Genomic DNA, 11,086 nt, shown 5'->3' with positions numbered 1-11,086 from the left:
CCAGGAGGGGACCTGGGCGCACGTTCAGGCCGTGACGTTGTCCCCACTCCTACGCCTTCCTGAGCAGCTGCTGCCGCAGCTCCCGGCCCCGAGAAAGGGGCGAGCAGCAGCCGTGCCCCCCCCCCAACCCCCAACCCCCCCTGCCAGCCGCCCCGGGCAGCGCCGAGAGGAGCCAAAGAAGAAGCAAGCAGAGGAAGTTTGTAATCAATGAGCTTTTATCTCTTGAAAATGGAAGCAAATATTCGGACAGGTACTTAGGGCCGCTCTATAAGAGCGCATCTTTCAGGACGTCGCTGGTTCTCTTCTGGGATATCACGGCTACAAAAAGCTTCAGGCACTGACTCGGGCTGAGCCTGGCTAGGCATCATCAGTTCGTTTAAATTAAATACAGGCTACAAGCTCCAAACCACGGCGGCGCTGCCTCCGCCCTCCTCAAACCGTCCACCGCGCCAATCTCAGCTGGGCATCTCGCTCCAGCAGTTCAGGAACTTTGTTCCCTCCGATTAGAAAAACTCAAAACAAAACAAAACAAAACAAAACAACCCGCAAGGTCCCCAAGCACACAACCCCGACGTCACACGTACAAAAATCGACACAGAGAGAGCACCGTTTGGGGGGGGGAGAGCAGTAACGTTTGGTTTTGTTTTCCCAAAATGATAAGAATTAAAATTAATACAGATCGTCTCAGCCATTGACTGCAATACGAAACCAGCACCAAACACTCGAGCAGCCCGCGGCTGGGCTGGGAACCCAGCACCAGGGCTTGTTCCCCCCCCTACACCAGCATCCAGGCAGGGAAAACCTGCCCCGTCTGTGATGCTAACCACTTAAAACGAAGAAAATCCACTTTTATTAAGCTTTCCTGCTAGGAACCGTAACACCTCCTCTGTCCTTCGCACCCCCTCCTCGTGCCTCTCCAGCTACTTCGCCCAGCAGCACCCACGGCCCTCCAAGGCAGAGGATCCTCGACCTGCAAGCTGTGAACATGCAAACGCTGAAGGAAAAAGGGGGAAAAATGGGGAATTTGCGGACTTGTAGCCAGCCAGAGGGCGGGATGAAGGGACGCACCCTGCTCTGCGTGGTGGCCCCAAGCACACACACAAGCACGCACAGCGTGGTGGCAGGGAGCTGACCCCAGGGATGGGTATTTGGGGCTCAGCAGCTGCCAGCTAACTCCTGGACATCGCTCGGACCCCCCGAGGGTTTTATCCACGTCTGGATTTAACCAGGGGTGCACGCAGCAAAAGGGTGAAGCCCGAGCTTGCTTGAGCAGCCCAGGTCCCATCGCAGCGTAGGGCCAGCAGGGAACGCTCCTGCCCCCAGCCTCAGCACCCCCCCCTCCTTTGGCAGTGCAGACCCTGCACGAGCAGAGGTGGAGAGGAGATCCCAGGATGAGCTCTGCGAGTCCTGCGCACCCCCAGGGGCTTTGGGGTGAGGATCTGGAAGGATCAGGGGAGAGCAGCACCTCTCCGAGCTGGGGGCAGGACCTCCCCCAGCCCCATCCCCTCCCCGGCTGGGACTGCAGGGGGCGAGGGTCGCCGAGCTCAGCTGGGAACAAACCCTTTCCTGTGAAATTTTAAGGCAAGGAGGTTAAAAAAATATATATATATAACCGGGGACAGTTTGTTTCTGGAGACCCCTGGTGCCAGTCCCCCAGCTACCCCTAATGCTGCTCGGGAAGCAGAGCCAAGATTTCTACCACCAGTACTAAAGTCGAAGGCCAAAGAATTGCAAGCTCACAGGATTTTTAAATCTTTTTAAAGCTTCTGAAAGCAAAGAAGCCCCAGAGGCTGAGGGCAGCTGTGGAGCAGCCCCAAGCACTCCTAGTGCCATGCGCGGCCGCGCCGGACGCGAGGCGAGACGGGAGCAGCCCCCTGCTCGCAGCCTCGTGCACACCTTGAACTCTGCACTCCAGGGCTAAACACAACGCAGCTCCTGCAGGGAACAGCTCCTGCCTTAACACCACAACCAGCAACTGCAACCTGCCCGCTCGGACAGGGCTGGAGAAACCCAAAAGGAGAGGTTATTTTACGAGGGGGCTGGAGAAACCCAAACCACGGGGTTATTTTCCGAGGGGGAGGCGATGCTCAGGTCAAAGTTGTGCAGGGAGTAAGAAGGAGCAGAGGCAGTCTGTGGCATGAATCACTTCATTCAGCACTATATATATATATATATATATATTTTTTTTTTTTAAACCGTTAGACAGCGGCCATCAGAACACATCGGGAAGGCAGGAAGGTCAGCTCGCACGGAACCTCTGAGGGAGCTCAGCAGCAGCAGCCTCGGCCACACTGCAGGGGGAACCGATCTGATTGTTCAAAATTGGAGATTTATACAAAATAGCTTCGGTTTTGATCTCTAAACAGTATAAACACCCACCACACGCACGCACGCGCACACACACACAGTGCCGTCCCTTTCAATTCAAAACACAAATACTGCAAAGTGGCAAATAAGAAAAATAAAAAGCAACTTTTTTTTTTTTTTTGTTTCGTTTTTTTGGCAACTTTAAAAAATGGTTAAGAACAATGTGGCATTGGTCCCTAAATCTAGAAAAAAAGGTATTTGGGCACAACATCGAAAGTCATAATGGGTTTGTTTTCAAGAATTCATAACATCTGGAGGAAAAAAAAAAAAAAAAAAAAAAAAAAGACCATCAAAGTAGCACTTATTCTTTTTGAATTGTTTGACACAGTCACATAAATTCATTAAAACATCAGGAAAAAAAAAAAAAAAAAATTCACTAAAAAGCTTGGCTTTTAATCATCAGCTCTCGTTGACGTGAATTTTGGGAGAAGAGGAAAGCTCGTACTGGAATGCTGCACGCTGCTGCTTGCCGAACCGGGGAACTGGAATGTGTCTGGGCTGGCAGCGCCCGCCAGCGCCCGCTCGCCCCGCTCAGTCTGCGATCTTCGCCATCTGCTGCTCCAGCTTGGAAATGCGCTCGTCCTGGTTGGTGATCGTGTCCTTTATGGATTTCAGCTCCCGCAGTATCTCGTCCAATTTGGCTTCGTTTTGCTGCAGCGGAAGAGAAGAGGCGTGGTGGTTACAGGAGCTGGCGGGATGGGGTCTGTACGAGGGAGTGTTCAGAGCGAGGCAGCTCGCCGGGGGGACACCCCAAAGCCTGGGGCACATGGGGCAGAAAGGGGAGCGTGCTGAGGGTGCCTGGCACACACACCGGGATGAATCCTGCTCTTTAGAAGCGTTTCATCACTCGCCCGAGCTGCCCTCTCCCTGCCTCCACGCATCACCACGCCATCCCTCAGCTATCCCCCCAGCCGGGCGATTCTCTTCAACCTCCTCCCAGACCCGCGTAGCCTGAGGTTGGTTTGTCCCACGGGGTTTTGCACACACACAAGAAGGTGCCCAGTTCAGGATCTTACGTTTCTCTTCAACAAATGGCTTTTGCTCACTCCCTGCAGGACGTGGCACACACAGCCCGTGGAGATGAGCAGCGAGCCGGCTGCTTACAGGAGGTGTTTCTCACCCAAACGACCCAGCCTCGTGCAAACCCGTGCTCACACGGAGCCTCAGGCTGAACAAACCCAAGCAGGCGTGTGGCCGGGCCGAGCTGCCAAGCTTTCCTTTGCACCACAGCTCTCGGCCACCCTCTGCAGGTAGAGAAACCTGCAGCTGGCCCCAGGGTGCTCAAATCGTGCACCCTTGGGCTTTGTTACAGCTGTGTCCGAAGATACAGCACCCTGGCAATCATCAAGGCTCAGGCCACCGTCCCCAAAACCTCACAGATTTTACTCACAGGGTCTGAGGCATCAGCTGCTTTCTTTGGAGCATTTATGAGATCACTCTTCTTGTTTGCGGCAGGCTTGTTGTCCAGTATATTCTTCTTGACCACCTTGAGATCCCTGTTCTTGCCAGGAATGTACCCATGCTTCAAGGAAATGAGCAGGGGATCGGCGTTCTTCCCCTCGAACCACTCCTCTGCCTCCAGAGCTGCCTCCGGGCCGGCTGTGTCAGGGTACAGGTCGTCCTGGAAGAGGTCCGACTGCAAGGAGAAACGAACTGGTGAGGCGCCGCGGGGCTGGAAGGCGCGAAGCTGGCTTCAAACCACGCAAGCAGGAGGCTGCGCTCACCTTTCGCGGGACCGTCATGATGATGGGCTCACATTTCCTCTCGTGAAGCTTGAAGAACCTTGCCGAAAAAAAAGGAGGAAAAAAAGAGAAAAAGAAAAAAAGAAACGTGACTCGGGAGCCAGGACAGGCACCACGCCATGCAAAGGAAGCCTCGGTTCTGCTGCTCATGCACAGCAGCGTACTGCGAGACGGAGGCAGCGGACAGCGAGCAATCCTAAGGAGTCACAGCTGGGCTGCGCTAGGACTTGCAGAGCCCTGGTTAAGGGCTGGAGAAAACTACCTGGGTGCGTGCCGAGCTCCCTCTTAGGTACTGGGTGACTTCAGAGAGTCGCACTTTGGCCAGAAGGGGCTGTCAGAAAGGCACAGCCCGCTGCTCGGACTGTCGAGACAAGCAGCACACAAGTAACGTTCAGGTCACATCCTAGGCAGCCCGCTGCTCGCGACGCGCGGCGGCTCCACGCTCAGGTCACCCCTTTCCAGCCTTCACCTGAGCGGTGCTGGAAACTCCGCAGCCCTCAGCTCTGCTGGCAAATTCTGCAGCCAGCCGTGAGCTCTAGGCCCTTCCAGGAGCTGCAGAGGGTTTATCCTGCTGGCTCTCGCTGCCCTTTACAACAGGCTCGGCCCAAATCCCATCACGTTTTCAGGCTGCATCACCTCACGCCCAGCAGAAGCGTCCCCCAGCAAACACCACGCAGGTACTGGTGGAGCAGGGGCCTCTCGAGCAGCGTCCCCATGCCCAGCAGCTGTGGGTTTGCCAGCAGGGAGCACACAGCAGTTTTGTGGAGGGCTCCCAGCCCCTTTGGCACGCGAGGTGCCGGCTGCGGCAGCAGGCCTTACCTGGCAATCTCACACTTGTTCACGTCAAGGCCCCTCTTTGGCATGAACCCCATCCCTCTCTGCGGCTCCTTGCTGCTGAAGGTGTTGAGGTAGTGAACGTAGGGGGACTCGTCCGTGATCTCGAAGTAGCGAATGCTGCTGTCGCCCTGCAGGACACCAACAAGGACCCCTCTGGAGGCCGTGGGGACAGCACCCCGCGTGCCCACGCACCCATCCCCTCCCGGGCTGGGCAGGTATCGCTCTCACCCGATTCCCTCTCCTCCCAGGGATGCCACCACAGAGCAGCACGGTTTATATACAGCTTTCTTGTTCCCTAAGCTAAAGCTCCTGCTGCTTTCCAGGCTAATGTCTCACCTGCGGCTGCTGGCAGCATGCTGCTGTCTGCTCAAATATCCATACACATTTTCTCTTGTGAAAAAGCTAAGCTTGCTGCCTCGGTTTCCCCAAAGTAAGGAGAAGATTCCTGCTTTTCAGCAAAGTCACTAAGAGCTTTTTTCTTTTTTTCTTTTTTTCTTTTTTTAATTAGTTTGTTTTAAAACATTTCGAAAAGGAAAAATAAACGTATTGGTGCTCTGTGCAATTTAGCTACATGACAGGTGATCTTGCACACAAAATAATTTAAAAAATGGTGCACAAGCAGATTTATAACACTCAGCACTGACAAGGACAGGAAGTTATCTGCACACCCAGTTAGAACCAGAGTCGGGCACAAAGGCTGTAAAACCAAGTCCTCTGTTTGGCTCCAGAGGATCCTCCTACACCACCATCTCTGCGACAGCGGAGGAGGCAGCAGAGGTACAGAACGAGTATTTACAGAACGAGTAGTTCTCATTACAAAGGCAGGGTTGTTGAGTTTTCTTTTTATGGATCCTTTTTTTTTTTTTTTAATTCCTTGTTCATCTTGTCTTGTCTTTAGCTCCTGGCTGTACCACGTCCAAAGCCGTGGCACTCAGAAGTGCTTCAGAGCACCTAATGCCTACAAATTGCTTTTACAAAGGAGCACGTGTGATTCCAGTTTTCTTTTATTTAACCCCACAAAATTCGAGTGAGTATTGCTACACGCTCCATCATCATCAAGAGCAAGGATAACATCGTCCGAAATGCACCTTCCTCCCACATTAATGCACAACCTTTCAGGTCAGCGACAACAAAAGATGTTTTAATGACAGTATGTGACTTGCTGCACTAAGAGCAGCTTTACCCGAGTAAATCCATCTCACAGAAACATCCCATTACATACCAGACCTTCAGAGTCTCTACATAGTGCTGTAGAGTGAGCATCAAACTGATTTCAGAGCAGCCTGGATTTTTTCAGATTTGTCCACAACCCCAGCCAGCACCGCAGCACTAAATTTCTAGTCCTGCCCCTTTCAGTGAGACACTTGGTGGGCACTTCCTCAGCCTTGTTCGTTCAATCAGATGCCATTTTAACAAGCCTAATCATCCTAAAAGGTCCCCCTTACCTTGCCACACAAGTAGATAATGTTGGTGTCCGGGTCGTAGAAGGGCAGCAGGACCCCGTTGCTGGTGTCCATCTCGTGGAGGGCTATTGGCTCCTCCATGTTTTTCTGGAAATGAAAAAAAAATAAATCTGTTGTTAATGAAGAACAGAACAACTCGTGTTAACACGAGATCTGTATTATTAACAGCTCTTTGGAGCTGGTGGGACACTCAGCAGTGGCTTCCCCACCCTGAGGGCTCTGTACGTTAGATTAACAAACGCTGCAGATGTTTCACCAGCTCATTCGCTCCCCAAAGATGTTTTCATCGCACATTAAAACCAGGATAATTCACAAAGCGAAGAGAAAGGCATGACACGGCCATGCTAGTGAGTGCCTTGTGCCAGCGTGATGAGCTTGCTGCTGTCTTGCTCCGTACGTAAAACATTCAGAGAGGAAGGAGCGCCCTTCACACAGAATTTCCTTTACCGAGTGAACACAAAGCCCAAATAACAGCCAGATGTTCTGGCACAGGAAGGCTGAGTAGGCTCAGACGTAGCCAGAAGAGGGAATACCCTCAAGTTTACAAACCAGGAGTGCAGCAGGTGATGGCAGGCTGCTGGTTAGCAGCTCGTGGGGGCTACAACAGGTAGCAGCAGGGCAGGGACCTACCGGATTCCACAGGGCGAGCTGCCGTTCGCTCATGCGGCTGAAGCCGGTCGTGAAGATGTTTCCATCGGCGAGGAAGATGGCTCGCATGGGCCGGGCTCCCTCGTGGGTCTTCTCTTTCTCCTGAAATAGATTTAGAAATGAGCCTCTAGCAAGGTGCTGAAAGCCCAAGGGGTGCAGCTCTTCTGGCTGCACGGAGTCCCTGGCACACGTGGATCCTCCACGGAGGATGCCGGCTACACGGAGCAACGTCCAACTACCTTTGCCTGATGCTCGAGGGAAGAAACCAAATAATAAGCTACAAAAGTAGTCGCAGCTGTTTTGTTTCAGCTTTACCTGATTCTTACAAGGCTGAAGGAAGGCTCCTTTGCAAGCTACAACACATACGCGGGCTGCTAAATCTCCGCTTTGCATCCACAACTTTGAAGGCGTAATTATGCAGAAGGATTAGATGCGGAATTACACTCCGGCAGGTTTTAAAACCGAGCCCTAAAATCCTAGTTCAAACACTAATTCCAATAAACCCAGACAAATCCTTCAGCCGCCGCTACCCTTCTTGTAATTTCTTCCTCGCTTTGAACATGACTAAATGGAGCACGCACTGGGCTCAAAGGCTCGCTCTTCATTCACCCTCTGCTGTAGGGGAATTACTCTGCACACTTACGGCAACGATTTCTTGTTTCCTGGGGTCAATAATTCGCACTTTCTTGTCTTTGGAAGCTGTACAGATTAGGCTGCCGTTGCGATTCCAGCTGACGTTGTAAATCACATCCACGTGCATGTCGTCCAGGTTTATGAGGGCCTCGCCTGTCCCCACGTTCCAGATGATGATTGCGTTATCGCAACCTGGAAGGGAAAACAGCAGGCACAAATCACAACCGTGGTGGAAAGGGAAAAAAAGCCAGAGAACAAGGACTAAAACCTGCTGCAGCTCCAGTGCCTCAGGCACAGTCTCTTAAACACGGTTATGTACGCAGAGCCCCACGCAGATGCAGGCTCAGAGTCGGGACAAAGCAGCCAGAGAGCCCCACACGCAGGTGGCACAGGGCTGGCAGCGCAGGGGAGGGCTGAAAATATCACAGCAGCAGCTCAAGAAGGCTCTGGGGCAGTGTGAGAGGTCCCCAGGGGAGAAGAAGCTGAAGGTAAGGCAGGAGGGGCAGTGATGCAGCTGAAGGAGGGCTGTGAAAGCGTGGCCAGGCCACTGCTGCTGCCGTCCTCCTGCGTCTGGTGCAGGAGCTCTCGGGTCTCAGCTCAGCTGCAGGACTGAAGAGTAGGAAAGCCGAGGGCAAAGAGGCAATGTTCTTCCAGCTCTGCACATCCAGGACGGGCTGGCAGTCACTGCCTTCTCGGGTTTTGAAGAGATTTGCAGCAGAAAGAGTAAGAGTGGCTTTCGTGGCAAATTAGGGAAGCGACAGCATCAGGAGGGGAAACGGCAGAAAAAAGGTATAAAAAGAATGGCAGACATCAAAAGCCGAGGTCAGCAGATTCACAAGGACTGCAGGCATTAGGCAGGGGGTTCTGCTCAAGGAGCAAACAGTGAGAAGACAAAGAACAAAGCCTCAAAGAGGACGACAGCAAAATAAGAGAGGACTGGAGCCGTCAGTCCGCCAGGTGAGGGAACAAAGCCCAGCGCTGAGTTATCCAGCTCCCCTAATGCTCAAGGAGGGGTGAAAACACGCTGAGGCTGAGATAATGATCACTGTGCCCTCCCAAACAGCCTGGGACATCCAGCATCGGTTTGTCGCCACCAAGAGGAGCCCTGGGGACCTCTGCTTGTGAGTGCAGCACTCTGGAAAAGCTACCTAGGAAGAACAAGCCTCTCCTTCTGTGTATCCTCACACCGAGTTTTATTAATTTCAGTGCCACAGGGTCTGCAATCAAAGCGTTTTTGGGGAAACCAGATCAAAAGCCAGCCAGTTCCTCAGGGGGCGTTTACACCCCCCAAAACCCCACAGAGCTCAGCTGAGAGTGCGGCCGGAACGATTTGCTTCTTTTATTAGGCTCCAACCTAAAGGTCATGCTATGAAAGCCTCCGAGTGAGCTAATGGATAATGACTTTTCCATTTTGTTTCCATCATGATTTGACTGTTTTTCAGCGGTCAAAAGAATCTGACTGCATAGACCGGACCGGCCAAGGAGATGATTTGGGAAATGCTGAAAGCTTGGGGATGGACCAGCAGGACACCTTGTAGGGACCAGCAAAAAGGAGAAACACTTGGGCCTTTTATAAATGAAATAAAAACATGAAAACAGGAAGGAGGGGAGCGTGTATGTGAATAGTTATCAGCTGGTGGAGCTTGGGATGAAAACTGGGGCAGTTTTCATACAGTAATTCATGCCTTCAGTTTCCTGGTTCTTGTCCCTGTAAAAGCAGGGATGATTAAAGGCCGGGACGTGGAGAGGGCTTTGAGCCACGTGTCCCAGCCTTCTGAGGAACTGTCACGGGTTTGTGATTCACTGGCCCCAAGCTGCCGGGAGAGGGAAAGGAGCAGCCAGGCTCCAAATCCCTGCTCCAGGACACGGCACCAGTGAAACGAGGCGGAGGTGGCCGGGAGCTGACCCCGTACCTGCGCTGAGCAGCACGTTGCGTGCGGTCGGGTGCCAAGCCACGATGCCCACTCGCTTCGAGTGGCCTTCTAGAACCACCACCGGCTCTGTCAAGGACAGGGTGAGCCCGTTCTCGGGGATCTGCCACACCTGGAAAGGGGGAAAAAGGAAAAGAGGGTTAGCCAGAGGGCATCCATCCCCGCTGCAGAGCGCGTTACTCATTCACTTCACGCCTCCCGTGCCAAGGCAGAGCAGAAGGCCGGGCTGTCCCTCCTGATATAAACAGGAAAATGGGAGCAAATCCCAGGAGAGAGCCGTCAGGAAGAGGAACGACCCCGAGGACCTCCAGCCCATGCCTTCGCCTTGTCAGCTGCAAAGCCTGGCATTTACCAGCCCCAGGGGGCAGCTTCTGCAACCAGCAGAGCCCAGGGATGGGAGGGAGGAAAAATCCCCATGCCCCAGGGCAGGAGCTGCCCTCCCAGAACTATTCCTGCAATTCAGCATCGGACGAGAGCCTTTGAACTGAGCCTGACCTGCACAGAGCGCATTAAACCTGCAAGAAACCCATCGCCCAGCAGTGAGAGCTGCCCACGGGTAGGTGGCAGCATCAGAGCACGTTTCCCTCGCCTCCTATTGTTTGTTTTTTGTTTTTTGTGTTTTTTTTTTTTTTTGTTTTTTTTTTTTTCCTGGAGGAGCAGAGCAGGGACCCCCAGCCCTGCCCGCAGCACCCAGGCAAGGGGTCAGGGCAGGGGCTGCGACCCAGGCGGGTTTTGGGGTGAGGCAGACACAAATGCCTGGATTTTCGCTCTCGTCCCAGGTTCTCTCTTCTCCCAGGGACGGCTGCTGCTGCTCAGATGAAAACCTCAGAGATGTGAGCATCCCCTGCGTGTCCCAGCTCACCTCCAACCAGCCCTGATGGGATTCCAGCCCCTGGTGCCATCCTCTGGGCGCTGTCCCTCTCCGCATCCTCAGGCCCCCCGCGGAGGATTCCTGCTCTAGGATTTCAAATCCCTTCTCCTCCTCCTGGCTGATGGGACCGTGGGTGACAAGGTGACACATGCCGTGGCTTTTTCCAGTGGTCAGGGTTTTAAATTGGGCTACAAAGCAGGGCTGGGCACTCCGAAGGGCAGCACATCGCCCCGCTCGCTCCGGCCACCTCCTGCCATCAGAGGATTGTGTTCAAACCCCTCACACGTCGCAGCATGGCACCTCACCTGCCTGCTGCAGGGTGAAACGGGGTTACAAAGCTGTCAGTTCGTACAGAGGCAGCTTTGTTCACGCCAGCCAGGGAATAAAAACCTGACAGCAGCAGCAGCAGCTCGGCGCACGGCTGCTGACGCGCAAAGCAGCCTGCTAAAAGCAGCACCCGCACTTGGTGTAATTATTGCACGCAGGTCTCACAGGAACCGCCTCCGAACCCTTCACAGCTCCGAGCACTAAGGCAATGCTGCAAAAAATAGGTATTACCTAAACCGGGGAGACGGCTGGCACGGGAGGGGGGCC

The 11,086-nt window shown here is 53.5% G+C and overlaps 1 protein-coding gene across 2 annotated transcripts in view; it reads right to left on the bottom strand.

Annotated features, from left to right (window-relative positions):
- Positions 1–2,131: 2,131 nt before the first annotated feature.
- Positions 2,132–11,086, bottom strand: part of CORO1C (coronin 1C) — a 34,409-nt gene continuing 25,454 nt past the window's right edge. For both annotated transcript variants that reach the window (XM_082774110.1, XM_082774111.1), the window contains exons 4-11: positions 9,604–9,733; positions 7,701–7,882; positions 7,040–7,159; positions 6,392–6,496; positions 4,929–5,074; positions 4,092–4,149; positions 3,758–4,003; positions 2,132–3,018 (exon numbers count right to left, since the gene is read on the bottom strand). In XM_082774110.1, coding sequence (XP_082630236.1) covers positions 2,899–3,018; positions 3,758–4,003; positions 4,092–4,149; positions 4,929–5,074; positions 6,392–6,496; positions 7,040–7,159; positions 7,701–7,882; positions 9,604–9,733 — 1,107 coding nt within the window. In that variant the 3' untranslated portion in view covers positions 2,132–2,898. The remainder of the gene's footprint in view (positions 3,019–3,757; positions 4,004–4,091; positions 4,150–4,928; positions 5,075–6,391; positions 6,497–7,039; positions 7,160–7,700; positions 7,883–9,603; positions 9,734–11,086) is intronic.

This window comes from Aythya marila, assembly GCF_965140915.1.
Source record: "Aythya marila genome assembly, chromosome: 17".
NCBI classification, from domain to species: Eukaryota; Metazoa; Chordata; class Aves; order Anseriformes; family Anatidae; genus Aythya; species Aythya marila.
Note: the sequence above shows the minus strand (reverse complement) of the source record. Positions and strands in the feature narration are given on the sequence as shown.